General features: G+C 48.6%; 1 protein-coding gene across 17 annotated transcripts in view; it reads right to left on the minus strand.

The window, feature by feature from the left end:
* The window catches only part of dab2ipb (DAB2 interacting protein b), a 95,810-nt gene that overhangs the window by 57,555 nt on the left and 22,750 nt on the right, over positions 1–15,505 (minus strand). For 2 of the 17 annotated variants that reach the window (XM_078088963.1, XM_040197658.2), the window contains exon 1: positions 14,597–15,134. The exons of 10 other annotated variants lie outside the window; for them this stretch is intronic. Coding sequence is in view for 2 of the 7 variants with exons in the window: in XM_040197655.2 (XP_040053589.2) it covers positions 2,948–3,071 (124 nt within the window). In the remaining 5 variants the exon portion in view is untranslated. Of the gene's footprint in view, positions 1–2,947; positions 3,712–13,673; positions 13,918–14,240; positions 14,453–14,596; positions 15,135–15,505 lie in introns of those variants that run through there. 5 more of the 17 variants (XM_078088964.1, XM_078088962.1, XM_078088965.1 and 2 more) reach the window with 4 other exon arrangements.

Genomic DNA, 15,505 nt, shown 5'->3' on the forward strand with positions numbered 1-15,505 from the left:
CATCCAGCCTCCTTATGTCCGTCCTCCCATCAGCGCGCACACAAACAAACATTCATTAAAGTCACCTTCAGACGAATGGTTGAACATTTTGGGAGATACGCTAACCGCTCTCATGTCACCTAGGAGGCGGTTAGCTTAGCTTAGCTTAGCGTACAGACTGGTAACAGGCAGCCAGGCTGTGTCGGTTTCAAGGTAACACAATCTGCTCTTGTTTAACCGGCACACACAGCGTCAATGTAAGGGTTGCCAGGCAACTAGCTGGGACCCTCAGTATGTGATTTTCTCTGGACCTTTTGCCGGTTCCTATTTGCACACCTTGGATTGTCCTCCGCAGGTTCATTTTTCCCCCCCAGTTAAATTCTTGTGTTGGCAGGCCGTTGAATTAGCCAATGAAATGAGAAAAATGGCTTTCAAAAAACAACCACACCATCACAAGAAGCGCCGCCAACCGCTGACAGACTGCACATGTGCAAATAAAGCTTCAGAAAGGGTATAAAGGTCTTCACACACTGCACACAGCAGAGTATGTAAAGAGCTTGTTGGTGTTGCAACGCAGTTACCAGCTGGTCCGGTCTTCTCGCAAGATGATTATAAGTGTAAATATGGGTCGGCAGGAAAACACAAAACTAGTTATTCCCGCCAGGGAGCCCCGCCCCCATTCCCATTCCATCCGAAACAATATGACGGCGAGCAACAACCGCTCCACTCAGCCGGGCGAGAAATCCCCCCCCCCCCCCATGAGGCGTGAATGAGGAGACGACACTTGTGATCCACTTTGATCCACTTTTTCCAGAGACCTAATTTTCCCACCAAAGTGTCTCCCTCTCTAAGGAGATAGAAAACTCTTCTCAACTTTTGAGAATTATGGATTCTGTGCTTTACGATTTAAAGATGTTAAAGATCTCTTAAACAAAGACTGCAGATAAAAAGACAGCAAATTATGAATTCTGTTGTGAGAAACGGCAGCATTCCATCCATAAGACAATTCAGAACAAAGAGTTCTGGAAGCCGGCAGTGCGACAAGTTAGAACAAACACTCTCTCTCTCTCTCTGAGAGATAAGCACTCATTTTGTTTTTTTAAACCTCACCAACCTCGGCGAGACAAAGGGGATCGCGAGCGTGGGGAGAGCGAACCGAACTGATACACGTTTTCCATTCGCAGATAATGACGCGCTGACGTGCACACACACGGCGAGGAAAACAACAAACACATGAGCTCATGCGGCCGGCAACCTGATCCGCTGCACGAAGGCAGCGGGGCGAAGCAAGGCACGCTCTTCACGCAGCGGCGCTCCAAAAAGACGAGAGCCGCCTCGGCGATATCACAGTATCCGTAGCTCGGGGCACGCGGGGGTGTCGACTTGCACGGATTAAGAGAAAAAACATTCACAGTTGGTGGGAGGCGGATAGCTTGAAGATGCTTTTCTAAATTCTATATGCAGAGTCATGATGTGAGTTTCGGGACTCAACAGAAGGAAATGTCTGTTATTTGTTGTTGAAATCAAGTTGCTTTGCCTTCTTCTCCCACCTCTGTTGTTGGGTGACAAAAACACCTGGTCTCCATGATCATGGAAGGAGGTGAGAAAAAAAATATCTTTATTTCCACTGAATAAAAAGCTATTTTTGGGGCCAAATGAAGTGTGTGTCAAATTGGATTTTTATAGCACGGAAAGGAGCTGTAAAGTGCAGCAGAGAGAATCTGGGAACACTAAGCTAAACTAAACACATCACAGGCTGAGTTTAATTATTATTTGGTTGGTTATGTACGGATTGCATTTCAATAGTAGGGTGAGGTAAAAGTGATCCACGTAAAAGCCTCTGCAAGCCTCTGATGCACAACCACACACGCTGCTACAAGTTCAGGGCCGACCACGACTTCCTTCCAACTACGGCGAGCACACAAACCGCCAGCGTGCGACGCTCTCCGCTGAGGTCTTCTCCTTCTCCTTCATCCTCTGGGGGACGACCTCCACTCGCCCTGTTGGCGTGGCACCGGGTTGGCGTGCGAGGGTTCGGCGAGGGCGGCTCGCTGGTAGCCGCAGAGATCAAGGGCGGAGTGTGTTGGCGTGCGCGTGCGTCTCTTTTCCTTTGCTGACTGAATGACAGAGAGGGAGGCTTCAAAGCCGCTCTTTCATCAGATAGGGGAAGCAAACAAATCAGGCACCTGCAAACGCTGTTTGTCTCTTTGTCATCGCCATGACGCTGCTTTGTCCGTCTCTGACTATGGAAGACAAACTACGGTTACATGAAAAGCACCAAACATGTAGAAGCCGGGTTCAGTTTCAGCGAAAGCCTGAGCGGTTTGTGTACGTAAAATCCTGTTTGTCGAGTCACAGCAGTTTACTGCTGAGTAAAAAACAAAATCAATCGGCGGGGAGATTTCACAGATATTTCCCTTTCTGAGCAACTTGAGCCTCGGGGGCACTTATCGCTATAACCCCTCAGCTCAAACACTGCCTCCAGCTGCCGCTATGAGAGTACAGAAACAGTGCCGACAACAAGGCCGACAGATAAAGAAAAAAAGTTATTCGCTGCGGAAAAGTTTGTTCGCTTGGAGCTCACACATTCAACAGGCGAAGCGCCCCAAACGGGGGCAGGGGGGAAGGGGGGGGGGGGGGGGGGACGCGGCCAGACAACACCTGGCTGTGAGCTGCCAAGGGCCAAATTTCAGAGAAGCATCACCTCGCGAAGAGTGACGCCAAACTGTCTGCAAATCAGCACATTGGCTTGAGAGGAGGGACGTGACCGAGATGGCAGAAGTAAAGTACGTCCTACGTGTCCAGAGGTGAAATACCACTTCGGACGATCTAATCAGAAAGGCCTTGACAAAATAAACAAGCGAGCCACATCTCCTGAGCTTTATCAGCTCTGTCTTTGGCGGTAACCAAGGCTGCTACGCCGAGTCTTGTTTTTTTTTTTTAGAGAAGTACTGGTAGTATTTATTACCCCTGCTGGCAGGCGGCCTGGTGCGGCTGCGGGACCGGCTTCGCTGACGCTGCAGTCGTGACTTGCCCAGGAACCTGTAGTAGTACGAGGGTCTCCCGGATCCCTTCCTAGTGACCCCGGCCATGCTGAAGCCCTCTGACAGCAACAATTCCTCTCGAATGTGGAAAAAGTGGAGGTGGAACACCAGGCAAAGTCCTCCGGGCCGACGCGTGACTGTTTTATGGCAAACCTCACTGAAGAGACCACTCAGCAGATGATCACAGCTACTCAAGTCCTCGCGGATTGCTGCACTGATCAAATCAACTCCATTCTGAAAGCGTTGCCCATTGCAGACGGAGGAGATTAAGCCATCAAACAGGCAGAGAGTCCTCCTGGATTGTGTGCTGATCAAGTCCTCTCCATCGTCGAGCCGCTTGCCATTGGAGAGCGAGAGAGGATTAGAACATCAAACATCCGCCTCCGCTCGGGACTAGTGTCCTGTCCCACAAGCCGAGACTTAGGCTCCACCTTTGAACACACCCACCCCCCCCCCCACCCCCCCCTCAAAGTTTCCCACAGCGAAACCCCAGAGGCGCGATGTCCGGAATACTGTGTGAGTGTGTATCCTGAATGACAGGAAAGCTGCTGCCGTTCCCGGTGCCCGAGTGCACCAAAGGAATTTGGGTCACCTCTTATTAAGCAGTAAAGGAGTCGCACACATGAGGACGCTCATGTGTCCGAGCGTCCTAAACAACTATCTTCTTCTGCTGTGACTGTGTGTGTGTGTGTGTGTGTGTGTGTAAGACAGAGAGGGAGGGAGTGCTTTGTGTCTGAGAGCAACAGGAGAAAAGTTTGGGCGGCACAGAAAACAGTCAGTGGATTACTGGAGGTTGTACTTCCGACCCGCTAATGTGTTGCAGACTCACAGATAAGACATCTGGTGCAGGAAGCGAGTCGGACACAAAACAAAAGCACTCCCACTGAAAGGGATTCCTGATCCAGCGACCGGCCGGGCCCTTTCCTGGTTTTACAACTTAACCGCTGCAATTTGCCTCCCTGCACAAGAGAGAACAAGTCGGGCACCGGCGGCCTATCGGGAGTTGAACCGCCTCAAACAGCCAATCGCAGCGTGCTCTGAAGGAGAGGGTCAGGCAGGTGGACCACAGTTCACAGCTGGTCACAGTCACATGCACAATTGGCAGGATGCATGAACATGTGTGTGGAAATTGGTCATTTTCTATACACTTGTAACATCTGTGCACATCTTTTCTCAGTAGGTCAGAGACCTTTTCACATTTTCGATTTGTCGAGCAACTTAAGTGACGGAAATCCACTCGATGGCAAAGTAAAGCCAAACGCGTGACTTTGTGGTCATAATTTGTTGCACAAAACTTCACAAAAGAAGTTTTGAAACGGATTAAATGGTAGAAACGGGTAGATGTGACTCAACGTCCCGACCCTTCAGAACAGCCAACAACTGGGTGTGTGTACGGTTCGTAATTGAATGAAAACGGATAATAAAATGATTGAATCCATGTGCTTAGAAAAGAACGTGATGAAGGTCACAAAATGTATCAACTAGATGGAAAACTCAAGGCAGCAGTCACAGAAATGTCCGCGCTGTACAGAAAGAAAGACGACCACAAAGAGATCCCTGAATGATGCAACAAAAGAAAACAAAGCAGCAACCGAAAGGCGAGTCGCAAACAACCGAGGATTGATGAACAAAAGCTTCCTCTCCGGCTCTCGCGTACTCTCACCTTGCTTTACCTTTCTTTGGCAGTTCAGCTCTGCACAGAGATGCACATTGTTGCTGGTTGGGGCTCGTAACGCGCGGAGCTTTTTGCTCATTACCTCAGCCCATAAACTCCCAATGACAGAATGACTGATTGCAGATCTCGAACAAGTCTCGAACACAGAGCCGACTGTTTCCGCGAGAATTTAACTGGACCTCATGAGCCATGTTCCCTCGATCTCACGATGAAACCAGCGAGATGCATAAAGAGTGTCGCGCCTTTACGACCAGCCCGGTAACGTCGAATAAACGGGTTACGGCTGAACGAGAAGTGGCTTGTCTGAGGCTGCTTTTTAAAAAAAAAAAGATGACAAACGTGATTGATTCGTCCGGCCAGCGCAGCATGCAGTCCCTGCAGGAATAGCTACCTACAATGAGCTCCTGTAAGAGAGACCCGCAGCCTTCAGACAGGCACACCGGAGCCTGGGGGTCACGCAGAGTTTGTGTGCTACCGCTGGCCTCCTCCGGGGGCCAATAAAAGGTCGAGGAAAGAGGTCAAGCGAACCGCAGCGTGAACGCAGGCTGTGAGCTCCTGCAGTCCGAGTCGGAGTCGGTCTGTGATGGTGAACGTTGGCTGCGTTAAGAGGAAGCCAAATAATCGGCGGGTTAAAAAGTGGATAAAAAAAGCACTTCTCCTTCAGTTATCCGTATGCCTGTTTAGTTCTGAGACCAAAACCAACTGCCGTTAATAATCATATTAAATGTGTATAAATCCACTGCTAAAAATAGTCCTGAGTAAAGTACCAGTTACCATAGTTTGTTATAGCTGTTTAAGGGAATAATTTGGCCTTTTATGAACATTAGATCACAGGTCTGGAAGCCAAACCAAAGGCCTCAGGCCCTTTTGTCGGCGACAGCAATCGAGATGTGCCGACACGTTGTGGGTTGTTTCTATTTTAACGGGGTGCATTAAAGACGTTGGTTTGAGTTTGTTTACGCACTTTGATGGCAAAAAACAGGCATTAAATGCCCCACTTTCCACCCAGTCAGCACGCTGAAGAGAGAGAAGAATCAAAAAGGTTCAGAACGTCCTGCAGGCGAATAAAGAGACGCCGCTGACTTAAATGGAAATCTCCTGAGATGTCTGCGTTGAGCGTCCTGCTGTGATCGCCGCGGGCCACAGAGGCCCATCCAAGCAGAAAGCAGTGCTCTGAGTGGGCCGTTTGTGGGAGAACTGATGTGCGGCCCGCGGGATAATGTCACCGGTTTGTTCTTCCACATGACCGAGACAGGACTGCGTGACAAAGGTGCGTATGTGGCTAAACGATTCACCCAAACGCAATTCTTTAGAAATTGGATGGAAGAAAATGTCGGCTGTCGGCGCCCACCGGACCAGAGAGAAAGCCATTAGATGAGGAGTAACAGGGCAGAGAGAACACGTATTACCTGAGGAAAACACCGGAGGAGGGATCAGGTTGTGTTTGTTTTCCAGATTCATTCATGTCTATGTCCAGCAATGAAACCGAAGCAACACTATTCAGATGTTTAAGAACTACGACATGCGGGAATCTGCAAGGAGCAATCTGCAGTTTTATCTCCTTCAGCTTCTCTCTGGTTTCAGCCACGACCCCTGACCTCAACATCCATTACACATCCAGTGAACACTGGGGTCTAAAATATATTGATGTCAGGTGAAATGTCCCAAGACCGAGAGCGACACTGAACTTTTTAAGCACTTAAACAATACTTTGAGTTGTGGTGATTCATCCTGTCGAGGAGAAAATGGAACTAATTTCCACTTTCAGGGCGAGAAAAAGAGACACGTATCGATTCGGAGCGCAGCTCTCTCCATTGTCTCGGAATGGATGGTCTCACACAGAGAGCGGCTATTACACCTAAAATACCGCCAGCCATTAGAACAAAACACCTCGGAATGAGTCACGCAGCAGACCAGCAGGAGGTAAGAAACCATAAAGACCCGCGGTGTGAGAGCCCGGGCCGACCTCGTCGTCCTCCAGATGACAACGCGTGTATTTGTATGGATTTCAAGCAGCGGGTGAGATGAAAGTGAGAGCTGCTGCTGCTTGAATCTCCTTGGGCAGACCATATTTTACCCTCTAAAAGACAGCTTGACTTTATTACCCGAAATAAAGTCACCGCTGCATTGGCGTAAAAGTTCTCTCTCTCTCTCTAAACGCAAATCTACCAAATAATACAAACACCAGTCAGTATCTCATGATGCAATTCAATATCCACACAGCTCTGTGAAACCAGGGAAAACTGAACATTACAACCTTCACAGAGGCAGGAATCACTGCAGGACTGCTGCAGGACAGCAGATCATTTGCAGGATAATTCTTTATATATAAATGTGTGGAAAATAATTCTGACCATCACAGTTCCCTGCGGTCCAGGTCAATGTCATAGAAGTCCATAATATTTAATATCAAATACGACAAAGAAAATTACCATGAGAAACGGTCAAGCGGTTTGCCAACAACCTCCCTGCACACACACGCTTACATGCGAGCAGCATCAGCACTGCGTTGCTACTGACACCTGGTGGACAACAGGGTGACGTGCAGCTGATGCTCTGCTGCCGTCACAACACCGCAAACTCGACTCACGGCTTCCACATACGAAAGGAATCGCAGGATCATCTCACGACAGAGGCCGTGTTTTACGGCAGGAAGGGAAACAAAAAAGGCTAAAATCCAGTTTTTACCTTGATAACACCTTCCAATCAACTCTGAATGAATCCAGAGAAATCCACCAAACCAATAACCCATTTAATCTCCGTCTAGTTATCTGGGGTAAGGAATACTTCTACCTTCTTTTGAAGGATGGAGGCTTCGGATCCTAGCGAGGCGGTGATTAAGGGATACCTCTCTGAGCTCAAAGTCTCACCATAATAACTCAATACTCCACGGTGCCATGGTGACCGACTGGATCCATCTATCCACGCCGCCTTCTCCCCCTCCTCTCATTCACGCTCCCACTCCCACGTGCCCCCCGGAGTAAAGGCCAAATTGCTGAATGTACTTTCCCAAGCAGAACTCATTATACAAGACAAGAGAACAGGAGTCAGTGTGACACTGTTGGCCAGAGACAAACACGCAACATGGAGGGGGCTGAACTTCTCTGTTTTTTTTTGACAACAATGATTAAAAGAAATAAAGAGCGTAACAAGGGGGTGAGAGAGTCCCGCTAATGAAACAACCCCTTGAGATGAGCACGGGCGGAGCGAATGTGCCACAAAGGCGCGCACACAGTCGCACACACTCACGTGACATTGTGCTCAGTCACAAGCCACTCGTGTAAAGATTGTGATATGGGATCGAAATGGAGATGACAACGCTGCTGCTCTGGACCGGACTCTACGCGTGGATGTAAACGGCTCATCCCGATCAACCGATAATAAACCAATTCTTAATTTCAGCTCATTATTTGGTGAAGAAAACATACTTATCAATACATTACAGAAATATCTTTTTTTTTTCAATTGGAATATTGAAAAACGCCTCTGAGTTGAGAATCACGAATGACCTGTCGATCATCTCGTTGGCTCGTGCCTTCAGCAGTAACTCGTCAAAGAGACAATGTGAGGATCACAGCGAGAACAGTCCACGTTCTGCTGTTGACATTTAAGCGAACGCTTACGCGGGGAATTCAATCCCCTGCGGATCAAACAAATAAGCGCCCGGCTTGCAAACAGCCAAACAACACACACACACACAAACGTGCTTGGACACATCAACTGGCCTCTGGATACTCATCTCTACCTGAGACGAACAAATGGAGACTTTATCGATTCCCACTTGTGCATGCGAGATCAAATCCAGTCCGTCTCCTTCCAGGAATCCAAATCCTTGTGTGTAATAGTCTTTGCTCAGACAGGACGGGCTATAAAGATGGAGGCAAAAAACAATTAGAGGACAGGCCGAGCCAGGAAGCCGGTTTGATCGGTAACCAAACGTGTCATTAAAGAAGTGGGACTGTAGTGCTTCAATCCTCCTCCTCTTTAGTTCATTCCTAAGCTTTTTATTGCCTCTCTTTATAACACCCCCTCCTCTTTCTTTGTACAAGCGAGGAAGAGTCCCCATTCCTCGTTCTCGTCTCCACTTTGTGCACCACGCCAAGCGCTGCAAACCGTGCCTGTGCCGACGTGGCAGCGTGCAGCTTAAATACACAAACCTCAAAAGATCTGATCTGCTTTCCCCGTTTTATTCTGTACTACGGGAATCTATGGAATCCAGGCACAGGCCACACACAGGTCACCACTCCCCATTTAGACACAGAGCCTCCATTGTGGTACGAACAATAGACAGAACTTGTTAAATGCCCATGTGAAACTTAAGTGGGCCACGGACGGAGACTCACACGGCAACAATGCAGAAAATACTCAACATGGCTGAAACGCCACTGTAAAAGTCCTCCATCCATCAACCGCTGACCTCTGAGATGTGCTGAGTATTAATCAAGCGCTCCCCTGCGTGCAAGAAGCACCTGCTTTTTTCTTTCTAATTGCAGTGAATGTGCTTAATTAATGTGCATGAACGCACAAATGAACAAACACACAGAGCCTGGATCGTATGAATGCAAACACACACTCAGGCCATGCGACACAATGAAGAGCACTCGACAAATTACGTCGGGATTTGTGGCGGGGGGGCGGGGATTGGTGGGGTACGGGTGGGAAGGGTGGGGGGGGAGTGCAGGGAGGATCTCACGGACCAAACCGTCCACAGTTTTCAAAATGGTATAAAAGTTCTACATTAAACTTGAATCTACAGGAGTGGATTGTCGCGAGTGGTCAGTGGGAGACGGTAAATACAGACGTCACCAGCCGAGTGCGCAGCACCGAGGTACTGACGGAGACGAGCAGGGAGGCGATGCAGATGTCAGGAGGCGGAGCTCGGAGCCTTTAACCCCTGATTGGACCCCAGGGCCTAATTCATCCTTTAAAAATTGGTGCTGAATGCAAACTCAGCATGGAGGCTTAGCAGAGAGAAAGATGGCAAATACTAGATACTAAGCAAAATGTTTTGCATCCTTTTTTTATTTTTATTTTATGTCAGTGTGGGCATGTTGGCTTTCACGTAAGAGCACTGTAGATGTGGTCAAATGGTCAAAAAACAATGGAGCCCTTTCTTGACCATTTTCTGGTCTGAGGGATTAAAAAAGGTCATGGGGGAGAGGAAAGGCAGGAAGGACATACATCATAAAGTCTGAGGAATAAACACGCAGTCACAGTCGCACCGTGTTGAACGATGGTAAACTCCAGCCGAATGTATAAACTTGTGTGTGTTCCTTCCTGTGACAGTTAAACAACACGTATCCCGAGCCGTAAACAGCCTCCTCGCGTCTGAGTGCACGTCCGTGACCTTCCGCGCACAAAGTGGACGTCGCCATTGAGGCCGGCGGGAGGAAACGGGCCCATTCACTCGGGCACCGCGTGGTTTTCTCAAAGCGGTGACAGAATACACGCATTCTGTCTGAGCTTCGTTTGTGAGAAGGACTGAGGAGGAGAGTTATGCGACAGGAAGTGAGGCACATGGGAGGGCGAGGGGAATCTTTTGGGAGTGGAGACCGTTTCCCCCTCTTTCCTGTTTTCTGTTTTGTCTCAGCAGGTTGGGCCACCTTCTTACATCAGCGGCATGATGTCTACCCCTGTGTGTGTGTGACTACAGGGTCAACTGATAGACGGAAAACAGTAAGTTTGGGTTGTGAAGGGATTTTGAAAAAAATACTGTTCCCTCATGTGAAAATAGGAGAATATCTGCGTTGTCATTGGCTACAAGGGGAAATAAAAAAGCGACATGAGACAAGTTGAGACTTTGATCTGAAGTCAAAGCGTCTCATCTTTTCCATCGGTGCCTCATACATTATCACCCAGTTGATGGTGCACAGGGGAGGCAATAGAACTGCAGCAGTGTAGCTGATGAAACAACCCGATGACCGTGTCAATTTGGTCGTCCACGCTGTGTCTTTTCAGGGGTCAACTGCTTGGTGAGCGCTTTGAAAACCTGCGTATTGTCGGAGCGAGTAGAAGAAGGGCCGCTGCCTGCAGACAGTGTGCTCTTTTCTGCAGTGCAGTTCCGTTTTGATTGACAGCCTGAGGGGGCGGGTTCAGTCTCCCGACAGATTGTATTGGTTACCAGTCAATCTGGATCTCTGGGATGAAAGCATGTTTATACATCAATGTCAAAGTACATTTGAAAAGAGAGATTCCTCATTTGCATTTCGCACATTTTGCAGAAAATGTTTCCAGTCTGGAATTAAATCTGCTAACATTTGGCTTTTTTATACATTCCTGGGACCAGCACCCACTGTTCCGACCAGCCAGAATGGAAACGTGAAAACTGGGAGGACACACACATTTCAGCCCCCTTTTTAGCGCGAAGCTGTATGACGTGTGTGTTCCAAGAGAATATATATTCAATTGAATATACAGGAAAACAGTAAATCGCTATAAAAAGGTAACTAACTGTGGCTCGCTCAATTTATACCCGTTATTCTATGTGAAAAGAGACAGCTGTCATCCAAAGTAACCTTAAAAGCATCCCCAGTATTCTAAACCCTTCAACCAGAGACACCGAACAACAGACTGGAGCCCAGACAAACCTGCTCTGTTATCTGTGGGCTCATAGAAAAGCCAACGGGTGGTCCAGCTCTCGCCGAATCAACACAACAATGCACCCAATCACCTTTACGCAACACAACACAAACACCTTCAAATATGCAAATACATCAGCACAATCACAGAGATCATCGTCTCCTTGTGAGGCAAATGCCTCCAATAGCTCTCTGCCTAATGACACTGTAGGTAACGATGAATATGACACAAATCACATGTACTACTCCACCAAACTGTTGCTGCTACATTGAGGCTTTGGAGACGGACGCTAGTGATCATGTCATCCGCAGGGGAATGAAAACATCGTAGCAGCTGAATAGATAGATAAGTTCTGAGACATGAATGGTAGTTTGACTGTGATATCAGAGCATATCCTTATTTGATACACCAATTAAATTCATTCATTTATTTGGATCATTTGGTTTTTTCATGCTCGACCTGATCATTTGATGTCAACCACTAACATAAAAAAAGGTCCCAGTTGTAGACGGACAGACTGTCTCTGCTGGTGAGCCTCACATACCCCCACTAACTCATTGAGAACATGGCAGCATCCAGTGCAGCCACATGTGCAGGCAGCGTGGTGGCATACGGCGTGCCTATTCAAGCCCTGAGCCGCCATGAACACAACCAGACGCGCAGTGAGCACGTGCATCCGTTCGACCGCCGGCTCCGCGGGAGGGCGTTGGATGCGGGAGGGCTCGGTTATTAACGACCTCGTATGGACTGCAGCTGGATTAATAACAGCGATCAAAATAGCATCGTCAACTGGTCATGGCGCGTAGCTCCCGCGTGGAGGTTTGACGAGGTCGACAGACTGTGGGTAGAAGCTTAGAATGTTGAATCCCAAACGACCAAGGAGTCTGGTGGCTTTGGCGAGAGCGTCGATGGATTTAACGGCATCAGTTCCCCGTCGGAAAAGCTTGTGTGTCATGGCGAAGGAGGACTATGAAAACGTTATAAATATAGTGTACCGTTTCTTTTAGGGGGCCAAAATAAATGGCGGTTTTTCTCCAAGCTGGGGGGGGGCGTGGCGGCCATATTCTGCCGTAGGTTAAAGAAGGATTATAATACAACTCATGTAACCTCGCTTCAGCAGATCTGAGCAATCGCTCTAAGATCCTTAACAACCAAATGCCTTTAATTTATAATTCAGCCGAGGTTTTTGTTCATTGCGATGACACAGACACAAATTCTTTCCCACTGCCCTCATTAGGTGTCTGCAGGGCAGAAAAACAATGAAATGTTAATCGATTCCGATATTAATAAGCAATAAGTCCCGGCGCGCACACGGAAGCTGCAGCTGCAGCCACCTGCCCCAACATGCAACCTTAAAGAAACAGTTCACCCGATCGCACACGCACACACACACACACACACACACACACACACGCGCACACACACACACTGTCTGTGGGTGTGCAGAAGCTTCCCCTGGGGATTAATAAAGTATACATCTATCTATCTATTGATCTACCCATTATCCCAAAACATGTCCATACTTGTACGGCACACCAACACACTTCACACACACTGTATTTAAATAGTATTAGTAAAGGGAAAGCTTCAAATTGAATCCAAGCCTCTGTTATCTCTTTCCCCACCTTTTGCGTTCACAATAATTACAAAATACCTCAACAGGAACACTCAAGGCAAATCTTCCCTCTAGTTTTCTTTTATCCACAAACTTCCAAAAAGAGAAATGCAAAACCAGCACTTTCTGATGACAAAGGCCTTGTTGCTGTATCTATCTAATGGAAAAGGCCCGGAATACACAGCAGAGGCCAACGAGGCCAGAGCGGCAGAGATAGCAGAGATATGGGAGTCATTTGGGAACGCTATTATCTCTTCAGCCAGTGTGGCAGCAGTTTATCACGGCAGTCGATCCCCGAGTATTCACGATCCGCAAAGAACTTCTTCCACTTTCACCGCCAGGGAACACGGGGTCGGCTTCCTCCGCCTGAGCGGAAGACCTGACGGAATACATGGGAGGTCGTGTTTTACGTATCAACCCGTAATCAAACTGAGAGTCATCTGTTATCCTGACTCTGGTTGTGCGATACAATGCAGTGATTCTAGAGGAGTGTCCATTCAAAGGTAAAATCGGATCTCTGGTTTCAGCTTCTCCAATGTGAACATTTAAAATGACCGTTAACTGTTGGTTGGACAAAAGCAACTTGTAGATTGCACCTTTGAGTTCTGAGAAGTTTGACCATGTGGCTATTTTTCCTATAATTGATAGTTTCTTTAAAAAAACAAGAGAAGAAAATAGATCCTATAAACCGTGCCAATAAATCAAAGCAAGCCAGCTGTTCAGCGTCTGTACTGCAATTACAGGGGGGGTGTTTCGGTCCAGATCCCCGTTGACGTCTTACGTCTTCTCTTACGCCGATCCCGGTCCGACGCTCCGGCCCACTCGTCTTCCTCTCCACCTTAGGAATGCCATTCCAGCCAGTGCATAATTCCCGCTCAGCGTTCCCAGTAATCCCTCTTCTCCTGCTGCTACTTCCTTCCTCACAGCTGCTGGCCGGCCCGGCGTTCTCTAATAATAGGACAACAATGCCCGCCCCGCGGACACCATACACGCCTGCTGAACCAAATCCACACACGAAAAAGCCTCTGCGTGGAATCGGAAATAATTCAAGGCTTTAAATGTACAATAACATTTACATCTGAAAGGTCAGAATATGTTAAATCAACACAAATGTTACCACAATTATTGACGTCTAAACTCGAACAGATCACCGGGGGAGCGGCTTGTTGGCGCTTGGTACGTCTGTACCTCTGCAGCATGTAAACACATGTAACGCTGGTGAACGAGGGCTACGCAGCGCTAAAGTAGTTAACCACTGCCTCGTGCCCTCGCATGTAGGAATGGGACTACACACACACACACACACACACACACATCAGAGTAGATGTCTCACTCGTGTTGCACAGACCCAGAGTTTTCTTTACTCATCTTCCTGTCTCCCGCTGGAGGAGGCAGGGCTCCGGATCACATGTTGCAGCCCTTTGTGCCTTTGAGCCTGACATTCCATTTCTCTTCTTTCTCCCCTCGCTTTGTTCCTTTCCCTGAGAGGTCCGTCTCCCCGGCACGTGAAGAGCTTCACCTCCGCACCTCCTCCTCCGCCATTCCCCCGAGAGAGCCCTCCAACAGAGGACACCCCGACACTCAAGAACTCCCCCCCCCCCCCCCCCCCTCCCTTTATTCCCTCCCCCCCTCACAGAACCACTCAGCAGCAAGAGGAGAGAAGATTAAAAGAAGAAGTAAGAAGAGTGGGAAGCTAGCGCTCACCTCAGACAAGGTCCCACTGCCGCGGGGAAAGCACAAGGAACATCATCCTCAACGCGCGCCGCGAAGCCAGAGCAACAAGTAGCAACTCCAGGTCCTCCCCCCTCTCTCCCCCTCTCTCTCTCTCAAGCTCCTGCTTCCTCGCTCTGTTCCTCCTTCTGCTCCGCACTCATTCAGGCTGCAGTAGCTGCAGTGCACTGAGTGAGTGTGCGCGTGTGTGTGTGTGTGTGTGTGAAATCCTGTGGACTCCTGCAGGGGTATTGACTCTTAGCAGGGTTCAGGTCCTCCCCCTTCTTAGGATCACAGACTATGAGAGAGAAAAAAAAGCTCACACACACACACGGCGGGAAGGAGAGTTTTCTATTTGTCTTTTGTTGCTTTCTCTCACTTCCTCGCTCTGTGTCTTCAAATAGTGTGTAACTCCCGGCTCCACAGCCCCTTTCATACGGGAGAGCCTGTGTGTGTGTGTGTGTGTGTGTGTGTGTGTGTGCAGGGAATGCTGTCGTGCTTCAGCGCCCGGGGCCAGCAGCAGGAGGAGGAGGAGGAGGAGGAAGAGAAAGGAGGCGTAGTTGAGACCTCAGAGAGCCGAATTCCTCTACCTCGCATCCAACCAATCGGAGGCCTTGTTGTGGTTGACCAGAAACCGCCGGGCCGGGCCGGGCCTCCCCACCACACTGCAGCTTTAAAGCATTAGCTGCAGTTTGCCGTTTGCACTCAGCCCACATTCTGCAGCGCTGTGGCAGATGACCGGTCCTGATTTTTAACATTTACATTTTTTTTTTTAACAAACCAATCCAGGGGGGCGTTTATCTTTACGACCTCTCTAGAACACGACCTTATTACCCAAGACACTTTCCAGACCGTGTCTCAAGTCACCGACGTGAGCCGCTACGTCACCGCGACAAAAGGCAA

Source organism: Gasterosteus aculeatus, chromosome 14 (assembly GCF_964276395.1).
Source record: "Gasterosteus aculeatus chromosome 14, fGasAcu3.hap1.1, whole genome shotgun sequence".
Taxonomy (NCBI): domain Eukaryota; kingdom Metazoa; phylum Chordata; class Actinopteri; order Perciformes; family Gasterosteidae; genus Gasterosteus; species Gasterosteus aculeatus.